The sequence below is a fragment of the Ipomoea nil genome, unplaced genomic scaffold (assembly GCF_001879475.1).
Source record: "Ipomoea nil cultivar Tokyo-kokei standard unplaced genomic scaffold, Asagao_1.1 scaffold2951, whole genome shotgun sequence".
Lineage (NCBI taxonomy): Eukaryota > Viridiplantae > Streptophyta > Magnoliopsida > Solanales > Convolvulaceae > Ipomoea > Ipomoea nil.
In genome coordinates this window covers 295292-313508 of record NW_017619379.1, presented here as the reverse complement: position 1 = coordinate 313508, position 18217 = coordinate 295292, and the positions used below count along the sequence as shown (strand labels likewise).

General features: G+C 36.4%; 2 protein-coding genes across 5 annotated transcripts in view; both read left to right on the top strand.

Annotated features, from left to right (window-relative positions):
- Window positions 1-18217, top strand: part of LOC109162588 (putative late blight resistance protein homolog R1A-4) — a 121948-nt gene that overhangs the window by 80082 nt on the left and 23649 nt on the right. The gene's annotated exons all lie outside the window — the stretch shown is intronic.
- Window positions 2014-16118, top strand: LOC109162589. 3 transcript variants are annotated; one of them, XR_002051116.1, is made up of 8 exons: window positions 12803-12887; window positions 12968-13098; window positions 13457-13819; window positions 13943-13975; window positions 14371-14434; window positions 15285-15402; window positions 15513-15593; window positions 15861-16118. XR_002051116.1 is itself a non-coding variant. In XM_019311267.1 (7 exons), the coding sequence occupies exons 3-4, from the start codon at window positions 4516-4518 to the stop codon at window positions 11208-11210; spliced, it is 1872 nt and encodes a 623-aa protein (XP_019166812.1). In that variant the 5' UTR covers window positions 2014-2220; window positions 2300-2378; window positions 3118-4515; the 3' UTR covers window positions 11211-11230; window positions 11472-11861; window positions 11936-11998; window positions 12090-12278. The 3 variants fall into 3 exon arrangements, 2 of the variants coding, with proteins under 2 accessions (XP_019166812.1, XP_019166811.1); XM_019311267.1 differs by lacking the exons at window positions 12803-12887; window positions 12968-13098; window positions 13457-13819; ... (3 more) ...; window positions 15513-15593; window positions 15861-16118 and adding exons at window positions 2014-2220; window positions 2300-2378; window positions 3118-5606; ... (2 more) ...; window positions 11936-11998; window positions 12090-12278; XM_019311266.1 differs by lacking the exons at window positions 12803-12887; window positions 12968-13098; window positions 13457-13819; ... (3 more) ...; window positions 15513-15593; window positions 15861-16118 and adding exons at window positions 2014-2220; window positions 2300-2378; window positions 3118-5606; ... (1 more) ...; window positions 11472-11998; window positions 12090-12278.

Sequence of the window (18217 nt, the reverse complement as noted above, 5' to 3'; positions counted from 1 at the left end):
CTTGAGGGGGAGTATTAGGACTATATTATTTATATTAGACTAGGACTATATTATTCGTGTTAGACTAGGACTCTATCTAGTATTTATATATTTGCTCTCTGTACTTTTAGACATTATGATTGAACACAATACTTTAACATACATTCTCATCGCTTCTAGTAGAATCAAACTAGTAAACTTCATATATATAAATCAGGACAATTCACAATGTGGTCAATCATCGGATGCACAAAAGAGAGCCAAAAGCAGGAAAAAATAGATAGAGATCTTAACTCACTGCAACAATAGGTGCACTCACCAAAAAAAAATAATGAAAAGTTGTCCACGTCGATAAACAAACCACGAATGAAGCTAATCACCAACAACAAGTTATTATTTGTAAATTAATATACTAAATTGATTATTGTCCAAGGTAATATAAAAGAATACAATTAGAACCTAGATTCTTCAAATAAACTAGAAGTGAAGTTCAAACTAAACTAATCTAAAGAAGTGAAGTTTAATAATACTAAATAATCCTAAATTCAATATTTTTTTTACGGAAACCCTAAATATAATATTAATATACTAAATAAAACTAAATTCAACATTAATATACCAGGATTATGTGGTCTAATGGTACTCGGGTTGGACTTCCATTTGGAAGATTGCGAGCCTCAGTGGAGGCGTTATTGGCTCTTTGTGTTTCAGTAGGTTGAGAAAGTATATGAACAGATACTACATTGTAATAGAGCTAGAAGTATTCAAAAAATTCAACATTAATATACTAACTAATCACAAATTTAATAATAATAATTCAATCAAATTCTAAAAATATATTTGAAATTAAATTCAAAAAAATTATATATAATTTGAAAACATTAATATACTAACTAATCACAAATTTAATAATAATAATTCAATCAAATTCTAAACATATATTTGAAATTAAATTCAAAAAAATTATATATAATTTGAAAAATAAAGCAACATGGGCGACGATGTTTTATGTCGGTTTATCAAAAATCAACATAAATCGGATGATGTAATATCCCTTTTTTTTAGTAGTAGTGTACATACAATATTTCTTCATCCTTTTTACTCCAGCCATAACCATGTACTATACATTATACAATATTTCTAAAAGACCCGTGATTTTTACCGTTATGATTTTCATGTTAAATTTGTGTCTTTATTATTATCCATTAAATCCTTGCAAAACACTTTATATCATTAATTTTTATACAACGAGAAATCAATTTTCTCCATCAATGTTTCTTTCATTCAGAGTCGATTAAACTCTCTAGATTATTTTCAAATTGTACACTTATTTTTGGTACCTTTACCATTAATTATTTAATTACCATTGTGACTTTAAAAAGAGATATTAAAACATAGGTGACATTTCTCCTCTATACTTATATTTGGGAGTTGCCATTTGCCCCTCAAAAATGGCACCCTTGTTTACCATTGATTTCAAATCTAATGGATGAAATTTTTTGATCTAATTTTATCATTTTAATTGCCCTCAGTTTTTAAAGAAATAACAACTTTACCATTACTTTTTTGTCTTCTTCCTCTTTGCCTTGACGTGATCTTTGTCTTCATTTTTCTCAATCATTCCAACACTCCATTCTTTCTTTATTTTTTTAACATTTTTCTAGAAAACCACTACATTATTCTAGGTAACATCTCCATTCTCTCCCTCAAAACCAAATCTAATGTCCTCCGCATGTTCCTAATTCAATTCTTGTATATCATGTTGGTATCTAAATAACTTATTTATGTATTCTTATTTATTTTGTCATATAATAATTATTAAAAATTATATATATTATTATTTAAAAATTAGAATTTACTCGTTTAAATAATAAATAGCACCCAGATGGCAACATTTCAGGTCGAAGTGCTCTTTGGGATATTTGGCCAACAATAGGCGACGGTTGTAGGCAAAACTGACGCCTATGTTTTTGGCAATCAAAATTAAAAAAGCCCTAACCTAGCGACTGACCATTTGACCACCACTTCCCACCCCTCCCCCAACAAAAAAAAAAAAAAACACTCTTCTCTGCTATATCCCAAAAAAGAAGCCCTAGTGATTGACGCGCAGCTCCGGAGGTTATGCCTCCCAACGATTGACGACGGTGGCGTGAGGGTAGGTGTTGCAACAACGTTATCTCTTCAGCGTGAGATTAGAAACTTCTGCTGCGTTATCTCCATTTTCTGGTGCTGCAGCGTGAGGTTAGTTTCTGTCTCAGAGCATCACATACTGAATAATTTCTTGGTTGTGACTAATAATTTCTTGGTTTGTGCATGGCAGCACCAGCACAAACTTCTGCTGCTGTTGTTTTGGCCGCCGGCGAGACGATGTACTCATACTCCTGCTTAATTGCCACCAAGTATATATATTTTCTTTTCTCTTTTTCTTTTATTTCTCATTTTTTTTAAAAATATATTTGTAGTGTGAGTGAGTGTTCAAGCACTGGCTAAACTGTCCCATTTTATGTCCTACTTATTATTCATGGGTCAAACCATCTCTTTTCTTTGTTTATTTTCTTTAATACTTTTTACTTATTTTTAAATTTGATTTTTGTGTTTAATAGTACTTTTAGTGTAGTTTCTAAATATATAAATTTTGTATACTAATACTAAACTTAATATTATGAAAAATTGAATACAATAACTCATTAACTCTAGTCAAACCTCGTTAACTGAACTAGACACATAAAATGGGACGGAGGGAGTATTAGTTTTTCATTCTTTTCTGATATGTTTCTCTGTGTTCCTTGCCCCTCAGTTTATTCTTGCAGCGAATAATGAATCAGTAAGTAAACTTTTTAAACCCAGAAAAGTTTATCATCAAGTCACAATTAAGAGTATAATTACCCAAAGTCACCATCTGTAGATTGCAGTATATATTATTATTGTCAAAACAATCTGCAAAATGCCAAAATACAGTGTTTGATATGATACAATGTCAAAGCAAGAATATTATTACCAATATCATAAAATTGCTTATAATAAGTCTAATTGATTTCCCATAAATTTATAATAATGTTGTTGTTTCTAAATGCATCTATCTTCATTTGTCCATATCTCATATGATATATACTTCAATTAAAGTTCATAACTTTACAGATTGATTGTGCCGCAATGGGAGATACGGATCGTAGCTGGATGTATGGGAAACGCAATACGTTTGAATATATGCAAGGGGTTGAAAATTTTCTAAAATATGCTGAAGCAAATAAAAGTAAAAATGATGAAGAATTTCTAGTGTGCCCCTGTTGTGACTGTAAGAATCTGAGGAAATTTCGTAGTTCTGAGCAAGTGAAGAGTCATTTAATATGCCGTGGGTTTAAGAAAGGTTATAACCGGTGGATATGGCATGGTGAAAGTATACTTCCTAGTACAAACACCGGTGATAATAGGATAGGCAATGATGAAGAGAATGATGATAATGAAAAGAATGTAGACACTGAGAAAAATGGAGAGAATGATCGAATAGATGAACTCATGCGTGATATTCAAGGAAATTTTAGTGAAGTTCCTCATGTATTTGAAAGTTTGTTTGTTGATTCAGAAAAACCTTTGTTCTCTGGTTGTAGTAGATTTACAAAGTTATCTGCTGTGTTAAAATTATATAAATTAAAAGCAGAGAATGGGTGGAGTGATAAGAGTTTTATGCAGTTATTAGAACTTTTAAAAGACATGCTTCCTGATGATAATGAACTTCCTATTTCAACTTATGAGGCAAAGAAAATATTGTGTCCGTTGGATATGGAGATTAAGAAAATACATGCGTGTCCAAATGATTGCGTACTCTATTGGAAAGAGTACAGTGATTTACATGTGTGTCCAAAGTGTGGGACATCACGTTACAAAAGAAAGAGTGTTGATGGTGGGTGTTGGGGGTAAGAAAGGCCCTCCGGTGAAGGTGTTATGGTATTTACCAATAATTCCGAGGATCAAACGTTTGTTTGCAAATCCAATTGATGCGAAATATTTGCAGTGGCATGCTAAAGGGAGAAAATATGATGGAAAATTAAGACACCCAGCCGATTCTCCTCAATGGAGGAACATTGATAGAGCATTTCCTGAATTTGGTAATGAAAACAGGAATCTTAGGCTTGGGTTATGCATCGGTGGAATGAGCTCCCATGGTTACATTAATAGTCGACATAACACTTGGCCGGTTCTTTTGGTTGCTTACAATCTTCCTCCTTGGTTGTGTTTGAAACGCAAGTACATCATGCTGTCATTGCTTATTTTAGGGCCTAAACAACCAGATGACATAGATGTGTACTTAGCACCACTTGTGGAAGATTTAAAAATGTTATGGAATGAAGGTGGGACGGTGTTTGATGCATATAGTCAAACAAACTTCACTTTGCGAGCCATGGTATTTTGCACAATAAATGATTTTTCAACATATGATAACTTGTCAGGCTATAATACTAAAGGCGCAAAGGCATGTCCTATTTGTGAAGATGAAACAAGTAATCTTTGGTTGAGCAACAGTAAAAAAATGTCTTCATGAATCATCGGATCTTTCTCCCTATTGGTCATCCTTATCGAAAGAAGATAAAGTGTTTTAATGGAAAAGCTGAGACACGTGCCCGCTTTCCATTATCAGGGCGTGCGGTTCATGAAAGAGTTAAAAATCTTAATGTTGATTTGGGCAAAACATCTAAACCTGCTGAAAATAATCTTTGGAAAAAGAAGTCAATATTTTGGAATCTACCATATTGGGAGCGTTTATCTGTACGACATTGTCTTGATGTGATGGATGTGGAGAAAAGTGTTTGTGACAGTATTGTTGGGACATTATTGAATATCCAGGGTAAGACTAAAGATGACATTAGAGCTAGAAAAGATATGGTAGAAATGGGAATACGAGATAAGTTAGCACCGCAAGAATCAGGAAAGCGGACATACTTACCTCCAGCTTGTTATACTATGTCTGAAAAAGAGAAAACAAGCTTTTGTGGATGTTTGAATGATGTGAAGGTTCCTAAAGGTTACTCATCCAATATTAAAAAACTTGTTTCAATGAAGGATTTGAAGTTGGTTCGTATGAAGTCTCATGATTGCCATATTTTAATGCAGCACATGTTACTCGTGGCTATTCGAGATGTTTTACCAAAACATGTTAGACATGCCATTATAAAGCTTTGTTTCTTTTTCAATGTTATATGTAGTAAAGTTGTTGATATTGAGGTATTGGATGATTTGCAGGCAGAGGCAGAAGTGGTAGTGACTCTATGTCAATTTGAAATGTATTTCCCTCCTTCATTTTTTGACATTATGGTGCACTTAATTGTTCATTTGGTGAGAGAAATTAAGATGTGTGGTCCAGTGCTTTTAAGATGTATATATTCGTTTGAGAGATTCATGAGGATACTGAAAGGATATGTGAAAAATCAGATTCGACCAGAAGGTAGTATCATTGAAAGTTATGTTGCTGAGGAGGTGATTGAGTTTTGTACGGATTATTTGGCAAATTTTGAATCTATCGGTGTTCCTAAATCTCGTCACGAGGGTAAACTTACAGGGAAAGGTACTATTGGGCAAAAAGTTGATTCAGCAAGAGCTGAAATGCGTGATAAAGCTCACCTCCTTGTATTGTGTGAAAGTGTGAAGGGTTTCATCTATTTCTTTAGATAGAACTGTACAGATTACAATAATTTATACTGAAAACTAGCTATAACCTAATGGGCCCACTGTAACGGGCCTAGGGTTTCAACACTCCCCCTCAAGCTGGAGAGTATAGATCATAAGCTCCCAGCTTGTTACAAATATATTCAACTCTAGGAGCTCTAAGGGATTTCGTCAAGATATCAGCTAACTGATCTGCAGAATTAACGAAGCTAGTTTTAATACACCCTGACACAATCTTCTCTCTAATGAAGTGACAGTCAACCTCAATGTGTTTAGTCCTCTCATGATAAACAGGATTTGACGCGATGTGTAGAGCTGCTTGATTGTCACATATCAACGTCATTTGGGCAACATTGCCACATTGCAATTCTTGTAGTAGGTGTTTAAGCCACATAAGCTCACATGTGGCAAGCGCCATGGCTCGATATTCTGCTTCAGCACTGGACCTAGCAACCACATCCTGCTTCTTACTTTTCCAAGATATGAGATTACCTCCAATGAGAATACAAAAACCTGAAGTAGAGCGTCTGTCAAACGGGCAACCAGCCCAATCTGCATCACAATACCCAACAACTTGTGAATGTCCTCTATCTTCGTATACTAAGCCTTGTCCTGGTGCTCTCTTGATATACCTTAGAACACGAACAGCAGCATCTCAATGAGAATCACAAGGTGTCTCAAGAAACTGACTCAACACACTAACTGCGAAGGAGATATCCAGTCGTGTGATCGTGAGATAATTCAGTTTTCCAATTAATCTCCTATATCGCTCTCGGTCAGGCAATGGCTCCCCCTGTCCTGGTAGGAGTTTAACATTCGGATCCATTGGATTATCAACCGGTCTACTGTCCAGCATGCCAGTTTCTTCTAAGATATCCAAGGCATACTTCCTTTGAGAAATTCTAAGATATCCAAGGCATACTTCCTTTGAGAAATAACAACACCACTGCTAGATTGAGCCACTTCAATTCCAAGAAAATATTTTAGCTTACCCAAATCCTTAGTCTGGAACCGACTAAAGAGATACTCCTTCAACTAAAATATGCCCTCTTGATCACTCCCTGTAATAACAATGTCATCCACATATACTACAAGGTATATGCATTTCTCATTAGAATGACGATAGAAAACAGAATGATCAACTGCACTTCTTGTCATACCAAACTCACACACCACAGAACTAAACCTTCCAAACCAAGCTCGTGGAGATTGCTTTAAACCGTATAAAGAACGGCGAAGTTTACATACCATACCAGACTCCCCCTGAGCAACAAACCCAGGTGGTTACTCCATATAAACCTCCTCGTGAAGATCACCATGAAGAAAGGCATTCTTGATATCAAGCTGGTGTAAGTCCCAATGATGAATGGCTGCCAAAGACAAAAGTAAACGAACTGAAGCAATTTTAGCAACCGGGGAAAAAGTATCAGTATAATCTAAACCAAAAATCTGAGTATAGCCTTTTGCCACCAGACGAGCCTTAAGACGATCAATTGCGCCATCAGGGCCCATTTTCACCGTATAAATCCATCTACAACCAACCACAGTTTTACCAGGAGGAAGAGGAACCAACTCCCACGTGCCACTAGACTGGAGGGCCTCCATTTCTGTTAACATGGCTTGACGCCAACCTGGATCCGAGAGAGCCTCACGAGTGGATTTGGGTATAGACACAGAAGATAGGTGAGAAAGAAATGCAAAGTAAGGGGACGAGACACGGTGATAACTCAGAAAGGTATATATAGGATGGGGGTTACGAGTAGAACGTGTACCTTTTCGAACAGCAATAGGTGCCTCAGTGAGATTAGTGTCAGATTGCAGTGGAAGTGGTGGAACTGCAGCCGGAGGATCGGACAGTACTGGCAAGTCACTAGGGACCTCAGGAACTGCAGGGCGAAGACGCCGGTGATAAACCTGAAGGGGCGGGTTAAGAGGAGTCGGTTGAGCTGGAGGAACAGTGGACTGGACAAGAGGAAGTGGACCAAGATAAGGTACGGGGAGCACCTCAGACACAGGGATCGTGTCTCCTGATGAGGACTGGAAAAATGGTGTGGACTCAATAAAGGTGACATCTGCGGACACAAAGTGACGCTTTAGTGCTGGAGAATAACACCTATAACCCTTTTGGACACGGGAATAACCCAAAAAGACACACTTGACTGCTTTAGGATCTAATTTGGATCGACCTGGAGTCATGTCATGAACAAAACAAACACACCCAAAAACACGAGGTTGAATAGGGAAAGGATCAACAGATGGACACACAATGGAATATGGGGTGTCATTGTTAAGGGCAGAAGATGGGCATGCGATTGATCAGGTAACAAGCAGTAAGGATAGCATCAACCCAGAATTTGGAATGAACATGGGAGTGTAACAACATAGTACGGGCAATTTCTACTAGATGTCTATTCTTACGCTCAGCCACCCCATTCTGCTGAGGTGTGTAAACACATGAACTTAGATGCAATATACCACGAGATGTCATATATGACTGAAAAGGATGAGAGAGATATTCTTTAGCATTATCACTATGCAAAACACGAATGAGTTTGCCAAATTGAGTTTGTATTTCAGCACAAAAAGTTTGAAAAATCTGAAACAATTCAGAACGATCTTTCATAAGGAAAACCCAAGTGCACCTTGAATAATCATCAATAAAGGTTACGAAATAACGAAAACCCAAAATAGAGTTGACACGACAAGGACCCCATATATCGGAATGAACTAAATCAAAGAGGGACGCAGCCCGATTATTGACTCTTCTCGGAAAAGACTGACGTGATTGCTTTCCAAGATGACACGACTCACAATCAAAAGACTCAATAGACAGACCTGGGACCATCCGTTTTAGTTTAGAGAGACTAGGATGACCCAAACGACTATGAATAAGTAAAGAGACTCTGTAGAGGCAGAAGCAGCAACATCACCACCCCGCATGTAATAGAGGCCCTGTGACTCATTGCCGGTGCCAATCACCTTCCCCGTACTGCGATCCTGCACAACAACCGAATCAGCACAAAAGGTTATGGAACAATTGAGAGTACGGGTAATTTTACTCATAGAGATAAGGTTGAAGGGACTGTTAGGGACATATAAAACAGACTCCAAGGAAAAAGACGATATAGGGGAAGCCTGACCAACACCAATTGCTGGTGTTTGATGACCATTAGCTAAGGTGACCATGGGTAAAGTCTTAGACTTAGACACATTATGCAAAAGAGAAAGGTTACCGGAAATATGATCTGAAGCACCTGAGTCCAATATCCAAGAATTTGGAGTATTGGCGTGTGAAAGACAAACCAAAGATGAAGTACCAGCATTAGGTGTGGAAGATTCAAGGCGGGATGCTGCTTTAAGTTGGAGATACTCTTCATATTCCCTAGAGGTCATCTCAACTGGGGTAGAGGTTGGCTCATGAGTCTGACTCTCGGATGCAGCAGCCTGGTTAACAGAACGGGGAGGCCGACCATGTAACTTCCAACAACGATCTTTGGTATGACCATCTTTGTGGCAGTATTCACACCGAGGACGTTTGCCACGACGACCACCACCACCACTAGATGGTCCAAAAAGTCCTCTATCCACAGCCCGAGTAGCTAGAATTGATGATTCTCCAATAGGTTCAATCGAGGGAGTTGAGGCAATACGAAGCAGTCTGGCAACAGCGTCAGTGTAGGTAGGCACACTAGGACTGGATAGAATCTGATCACGAATGTGAACCTGGTCAGGCCGAAGGGTAGCCAAGGTCATCACCATAAAGAACTTATCATACTGCTTCATATGACTTTCTGACGTCTCCTGATATGGAAGTAAATTATGATACTCCTGCTGTAAAGCTTCCATCCGACCCAAGAAATCCTGTGTACTCATATCAGCAGTGGAATGGAAATTAAGCATATTAGATACAAGGGAATATAGCCTTTGGATATCATTAGTATACAATGACTTAGCTTTATTCCACACATCATAACAAGTGTCATAAGACTTGTAAATAAGATATAATTTAGGTTCAATGGATTGCCACAACATATTGCACAATAACGCATCTGACTTCTCCCAATCTGATTTCTTCGATTCTTCAATTTCCCCAACCTTTTTTATTAGATGATCAGACATCCCCTAGCCTTTGAACCAGAGTGTCACAGAAGCGGCCCACGAAGTGTAGTTTTCACTCCCAACCAATTTGTCCATAGTAATGGTGGGATAAGAGGTAAAGGAAGCCATAGAGATTACCCAAAAAGGAAAAAAAAAAAAAAAAAAAAAACACACTGTCTGTTTTTTTTTTTTTTTTTTTTTTTTTTTTTTTTTTTTGACCGGCGGCGGCGGCGGCGGGAGGTGGCGAGGAAAACAGTCAACACTCCCGGAAGCGCCTCGTCGAGACGAATCCAACGGCGGTGGCGGTGTCACGATCGGAGGCCGGAGGAGAGAGATCTGGCCGGAAAAGTGAGCGGCAGTCCAGCGACGGCGGCGGCGCGTGCGGCGGAGATAGGCGACCGGATTCCTGCTGTAGGCTTGCGACGACGGTCCGGTAACCCCTGTGGTGTTAGTTTGGAAGAAAAACACCAGGTGGACGTCGGAACAGTGAAACAGTCGCGGCAGCAGCAACGGCGGCGACGGCGGTGGGAGGGAAGAAAGAGAATATTTAGGGTTTAGGCTCTGATACCATGTGAAAGTGTGAAGGGTTTCATCTATTTCTTTAGATAGAACTGTACAGATTACAATAATTTATACTGAAAACTAGCTATAACCTAATGGGCCCACTGTAACGGGCCTAGGGTTTCAACATGCTACATGAATCTGAGGTTCATCCATACTTGGACGAACACCTGTCCATGTTAAGGCATGAAAATCCTTCAAAGAGTGAAAGGTGGGTGACCAATGAACATAACCGCACATTTATAAGATGGTTCAGAGATAGAGTGATGCAAGAGTTATCTGAAGTTCCAAATAACATCAGTGAAACCATTAGGTGGCTAGCTCATGGTCCTAATTGGCTTGTGATCTATTATGAAGCATATGAAATTAATGGGTATACGTTTTACACAAAACGTAAAGATGATAAGAGCTCTGTGCAAAACAGTGGAGTTACAGTAGAAGCACTATCCAGAGATCACTCTAGTGCTAGAGATACCGAGCCAGTAGATGTTGCTATGCCATATTATGGTGTGATTGAAGATATTTGGTGTCTTGATTATATAATGTTTAGGATTCCTCTATTCTGGTGTAGTTGGGTTGATAACAGACGAGGTGTTCGAATAGATGAATTGGGTTTTACTTTAGTAGATTTTGATCAGTTGGGTTATCAGGATGAACCATTTATACTTGCATCTCAAGCAAAACAAGTTTTTTATGTTTCTGATCCTGTTAATAGTAAGTGGTCAATTGTATTACAAGGAAAAAGAAGTATTGTTGACGTTGGAGATGTTGTGGATGAAGAAGAATATGATCACTTTGATGAAACACTTCCATTTTCTATTGGCATTCAAGCTTTAGGGGAAGATAACATTGAAACAAGTTACATGCGTTGTGATCATGGGGAGGGCTTGTGGATTGATAATCACACATAATCATTTTTTGTTAAAAAATTGTAAGTTTATTTGCTTGTTAAATGATTATTATTTTTTGAAAATTGTATGTGGACATATATATATATATATATATATATATATATATATATATATATATATATACATATATATATATATATATATACATATATATATATATATATATATATATATATATATATATATATATATATATATATATATATATATATATATATATATTGCATGTGCAAATATAATATCATGGTTTATCATTTGCAGTCTACTTCACAACCTACTTCAAAGTCTAAATCATAGCCTAAGTGATGCAGTTCATGAATTGAGGCAATGATGGTCAATGCATGAAGTCTAAGAGACATGGAGTTTGGTGGCTAGTTTTATTTGAAATTTGGATTAGCTTTAAATGTTTTTAATATTTGTAATTCTCTTTATGTTTATTTTACCTTTCTCATGCATGCTTTTAATATTTGCAACTCTTCTATTTTCTTAGTTTTCTATTTAAATAAGTTTTTGTATTCAGAAGTTCAAGTTTTGAATATTATTGAAAGCCTTTTAGTTTGAATTATATTGTTTGTGTTCTTCTTCTTTCCATTATCCTACATCACTAAGACGAGAAGTCCCACAACCTGCAAGAGATTGAAAAAGAAGAAGGTATATGAAGTAATGAGTGTTGAGTGAATTTGCATTGACACTTCGGTTCGGTTGCATTTGGATATTAATATCAGTGATTGACATGAAGTTGACAAAGGATTGAAGGATACAATTTGGGATTATGTTAAGCTGTTAAGGTATACAATACTTCTACATATTGATTTTTACCTTATTAGTTTAAAAATAAGTATTGACTATTGATTGTTTGAGTTTTTTTCTTGTGTGCAGCTAGAAAGTGTTCAACATTGAAGATGATCAATTGAGAGAAACAATATTAAAGTTTGTTGGGTAGCGGTGGAAGGTTTTTAAAACCAGAATAGTGCATGAGTACATTAACAAGAAGCACCCAAAATATGAATGTCTATCTGAGTTTTATGATTTCTTGACTGAAGCATAATGGAATATTTTTGAAGTAAATCTCATGATTGAGGAGTTCACGGTATATTTAATTAAGTTATAATAGTTTGAATTCCTTATTATTAAAATTACCTACATATCACCATATTACTGCATTTACATCTGCATGCCAAATGAAATGAAATGACATGAAATGGTATTGCTACCTTATTCAGATAATTGAGGTTACAAATGAATTTGTTCCTCATGATGTCATCAATTGATCTTCAATTTGTAACATAGATTTCTTGTTTGGTGCTCTTCTCCCCTTGTTACATAGCAGAAAATTCCAAGTGCTATCATTGATCACAATTGCCTTGTGAATTATCTTGACTATTTGGAAGGGCTTGAGAAGCTAATGATTTTAATTTCTATTTGCTGCACTGTAACCCTTAAAATTGGTCTGTGTCTATGTTTCATTTCCTATTGGAGAAGTTGAGATTGAGTCATTTGAGTTGGCTTTAAACTTCTAATTGATATTGATTTGCAAGGCTAAGTATAATTCTTAAAACTTCTTCATGAGATTGATTACATTCATTTCATGCATTCTATAAGGCGCATCAAATCCAAGATTTTACAGTGATCCTGGTGTCAAAGAGAAGGCTTTCAAATCTTGTAGTCAGTCTTCAAGTAAATGTTTTTACCATTTTATTTTAAGATGCCAAATGCTCTAGACGACAAATGCATTGTATTCTTGAAATTGCTTGCAGAAAAATCATATTCTTTAAAGAAGTTGCAGAACAGTTATGCCTTTCCCCAACAGATCAGAGAATGCAAAGTTCTATAACAGAGAAATTATATTGGACTGATGTTCTTCAACTTGGAGTACATGGAGGCTAAGGTAATGCATTGTTTTTTCTTGTTAAGATGAATTTGCATTTGAGGCACAAGGGAAGAGCTTGTCTAGCGACTAGCAATATGATATTCAATAAAATCAATTGCCTGACTTTTCATAGAACATCAAAAGTAAAATAAAATTTGAGTAGAGGACATATATATTGTTAGTGTTCTTTTAGAAATCAAAGATATTGCTTTTGAAAAAAGTGAGTTTTTTGTGATACTGTAATATCATATCTGCAAAGTTATAGATAATAGAAATAATGAAGATAAAGTAGAGTGAATGATTTACTATATGCTACTGATTGAAATAGGTTTTGCTTCAAGTATTTAATGCATACCACTGTCTTCATGTGTCACAGGATGTACTGCCCATTTGCCTTTGAGTCATTACAATTTATATACGGTAAATCCTCCAACTCTCCAAGAAGGGAAAAATGGAATTTGCAAACAGTATCTTGGGTGAGTCCAACTCAAGGAGAATTCTGTAGACTACGATTCTTCGTTCTTGAAGCTAATAAACTCAAGCATTGGGCACGTGATGTGATTTCCTACATCTCAAGCGATTAGTCTTGAGATGTTATTGTTTGGAAGAGTTCCCTTTGTGTTTAACAGAAAATTTGACCCTATTGTCAATTAAGTTGGATCAGTGTAACACTTCTGTGGTTGCTTTTGCGAAGCATATTCAAGACTGGCAAGTTGAAAGGGGAAACGTCATGTTTGAGGTTAGAAGCTACAACATATGATCCATTCTCAATTATTTCTTTTCTATTCCATATATCCTTTACAAACTTGTTTCTATTTCTTTTTCTGATCTCATTTTGTTTAACTGTGATCCTTGTTTCAAGCAAAGGGATTTAGGTCCTGTAGTCATTCATCAGGTGAGTTTTTAACCATTTTGTTTTAAGCAGTTGAATTCTCTAGACTATAGATGCATCACATTCTAGAAATAGCTTGTAGAACTTGCAAAACTAGTATTCTTCAAAGTGGTTGCAGTCTTGCAGACCCTTCAGAAGAAACACGCCTTTTTCCCCAAGAAGAATTATATTAGACTGATGTTGCTTTGTATGTTCACTTAATAACTATTGAACCACATTAACTACTACTTATATTGTATTACTCAAATGAATGAAACTTTCAATTTGCCAACACGTCATCAACTCAAAGTATGAAATAAATAATGGAGAAGCTCTCAAAGCTCACACCTCTTTGATGACTAAGAACTCTATTTTTATGATGACGATGATGTGTTTTTCACTCTTTAATGTGTAAACAGGGTAGTGAGGAGAATTTTAAAAGGTTTATAGCAACTTGGAGTGCAGTTGAAGGCACTTGTAGCGGTGGGTACTGCATTTTCCTTTTTTGTGCAGATGAATGTGCACTTGTAGAACATGCTGGGAAGAGCTTGTGCGCTACACCTGTTCAAAATATGATACACAATAAAAATCAAATATCTGAATTTTTGATAGAACAAAATCAAAAAGAAAATTAAAAGTTGCCTAGAGGTTCATATATGCTAGTGTTCTTTTAGAAATCAAAGATATCAGTTTTGAAAAAGCAAGGAGTTTTGGGTTCATTCCTGCAAAGTTATAGATACAGACATAGTGATGTGAAAGTAGAGTAAATGGTTCTTCCAAAGTCTTCTTGCTTGCAGGCACTCACTGATTGGTTTCCATCTGATGAGAATGCATATCCCAAAGATAGCCATGTGGGCTTTGTTCTTGTCTTAGTAGAAGAAGGCAAATGCTTATGTACTTGAAGTAGTGATGTTTCTAAGCTGATTGATTACTTGACAATTAAGATCAAGAACCACTTTAAATCTGCACCTATCTTAGCTTGTAGAAAAATTTCAAACTGAGAAACTGGTAGTGCTCAAGCTATTGGAGATGTGAGCGGAATTTCTTGGTTATTTGTTCTGTCTCTGCCTATTTCAACTGGGGCATATATGTGATGATCATATTAAGGCTAAGATTCTTACTTACAAAATCAAATACTATTTTACTTTTCTGATCTCATTTTGTTTTCTGCATTATTTTTCACAGATCCTTCAATTTTCCTTAACCTGGTTTTGTCAATGTAGTGTTGTCAAGGAGATAAATAGCTCATGTAATTACTTTCTTTGGTTAAAAGTTAATGATTCCTCATGAATGCAATAAACTTACTACGGCATCATTATAATTACTACTACAGAGCCTGAGTATCCAGAAGTTGGTAAGAGATGGTACTGAAACATAGGCTCAAGATCTATCTGTTGCAAAACATTGTGAAAGAGATCTAATGTTGGTGACTGGGGCAAGCTGCCAAGCAGGTAAATTCATATATCATCTGGTGCCTATATGGGATGATTAATATACTACTTTACATCTCTGTTTCTTTTCTTCTTTGCAATTAATCCCAGGTACAACTATGCTTTTGCAGATTGGTATATGCTAATTGAATACCTTTTTGAAAAGTTTTCAAGCTAGAAAGCTGCTAGTCTCAAGTATTGGAGATGTAGAGGTAAGAAGAATTGCTTGGTTATTTTGTTCTGTCTCTATTAGATTGATATTGATTTGCAAGGCTAATTAAGTATAACTTTGAAAACTTATCAGCTTCAAAGCAAAGATTTGGCAGTTATCTTGGTTTTAAACAAAGGGTTAAACCCTGAAGTCAGTCTTTAGGTGATATGTAACCATTGCATAATAAAGAAAACTTACCATTGCATCTCTGGTCTGTTGAACCTAATGAAATACTTGGGAGTAACATATTTCTCCTTCTCTTCATCAGAGCTTTCTTCCACTTGAGTACTTGAAGAGGACGATTCAGGTTGATGATGCAAACTGTTGGGAATGTGTGGCTCAAATATTTACACATGGACCATTTCACCATGTTGGCATCTTCCACTCTCACCATAAAGCTAGCAGCTTTCTCCACGTTGCACTTCATCCCTCCTTAATGCCTTTTTTCTCTCATTTAGAATAGTATAAATAGCTTTGCTTGTTTTTGTAATAATGCATCAATTATTGAATTCATCTTCTTTGTCTTTAGTGTTCCTTACGTACAAATATATATATATTTCATTTGTTATTCTCTTTTGAGAATTTATATATATATTTTATATTAGATTCATTTGTCATTTATATAATTTTCTTCATTTACATATTTTCCCTATTATTTAACTTCTATAATTCTCAATTTTCGATTCTTCGCTTCCGCATTATTCTGCTATATTCCTAACAAGTGGTATCAGAGCGGTTTATTTGAGAATTATTTTCAAAGATGTCAACTGTTACTAAGTTCGATATCGAGAAGTTCGACGGGAAAATTAGCTTTTCTATTTGGAAGGTTCAGATGGAAGCCGTTCTAACCCAGAACGGTTTGAAGAAAGCGCTAGCTGGGAAGAAGAAGAAACGGGCGACAATGACAGATGTAGATTGGGAAGATCTGGATGACAAGGCACGTTTAACCATTCTTTTGTGCGTGTCTAAAGAAGTTCTACGTGAGGTAGTAAGTGAGACGACTGCGTCAGATTTATGGTCCAAGCTGGATGCGCTTTACATGGCCAAAACTCTGGCGAATACGCTACGCCTGAAGGAGCGTCTGTACACAATCCGTATGACGGAAGGTACTTCTATTAAGTCTCACTTAGATGAATTCAATTCTATTTTATTGGACTTGGAAAATATTGATGTCATAATTGAAGATGAGGATCGCGCTGTTTTATTGCTTGTTTCTCTCCCTAAATCATACAAGCATTTCAAAGAAATTATGCTGTATGGTAATAGTAGTGATACCCTTACTTTCGACAATGTTAAGTCAAACCTATTATCCAAAGAAAAGTTTGACTTTGAAATTAAGTCTGAGGACAAAGGTGAAGGCTTGACCGTAAGGGGTCGTTCACTTGAATCAGGGAGTAGCAATAAAAATTCTAGATCCAAGTCCAAAGGACATAAGTCCAACAAATCCTGTAAGTACTGCAATAAGCATGGTCATGATGTGACTGAATGCTTCAAGTTGAAGAACAAGCAAGATAGAGAAAAGAAGTCCGCTGAAGCTAGTGTAACACCCCGTGTTACGGCCTTCAATCCCGGATTAATTATTTAATTAATCCCGTTAATAATAATTAAATATGATTTAATTCGGTTAGGTTTCCCTTTAATTAATTAATAAGGCCCACCATGAACCGTGGGCCCTTGCCTAAATTAGAGCCTTAAGCCCATTAGGAATAAAGAAAGTAAACCTTTTACTATTCAGATTATGATTAGGATTCTCTTTAATTAATTAATATGGTCCACTATGGACCATGGAACCCAATCCTTAGTCCCAAAAGGAATAGAATTAGCAGGCCTATAATATTAGTTCCCAATTAGGACTCCTAAATATATAAATAGGGGACTTAAGAGGCACCTAGAACCCCCCACACGCCTAAACGCCCCATCGCCCAAGAGAGCTCCAAGAATTCCCTTAGAAGAAATCAAGAAAGCAAGAAAGCTTAAAGAAAGATCCTTCATAGCCAAGGAATTAATTAAGGCTAAGAGGTAACCCATGTCTCAACAAAACCTATTTTCATAGCTATGATTTCCCCTTAGGGTTTCCCCCATATTATTGTGAATGGCGAAATTATGGTGATTATTATTGATGTTGATTTGATGATTCCATGGGGAATCTTGATAATCTTGATAATTGGGAGTTTCTTGATAATGATGATATTCTTGATGATTAATTCGGGATCCTTGATGATTATGTGTTGTTCTTGATGATTATGATGTTCTTGATGAGTAATTGGCATCCTTGATGTTTATGTGCTACTCTTACCGAATCTTGCAATTAGAAGATGAATCGTATTCTTGTTGATATAAAAGTGATTAGAACCCTAGGTTGTATCGTATGTTATTATTCTTGGATTATCGGGTGGGGAAATCGCATGTTTGGGTGTTGATTATGTTTAGAAAAGCATGATAGGATAAATGTCGCTCGTTTCTCGTATTTGATCCGTTAATTGTCTACGTGTTACCGCGAATTACGTTGTAAAGTGTCTAAGCATGGTTTCGGGTTCCACAACGGTTCCCGGAACGAAAAGTTGATGAAAAGAGTCAGTGGGGGGTAGGGGACCCGCCACCTACCCACGGCCGAGAACACTGTTC

Excerpts from the sequence above, each read along its gene's own strand:
- LOC109162589 (XM_019311267.1), top strand. The coding sequence starts at position 4,516 with ATGAATCATCGGATCTTTCTCCCTATTGGTCATCCTTATCGAAAGAAG. Across the intron at positions 5,607-10,429 it reads AAAGCTCACCTCCTTGTATT|GCTACATGAATCTGAGGTTC; the intron begins GTGTGAAAGTGT and ends GGGTTTCAACAT.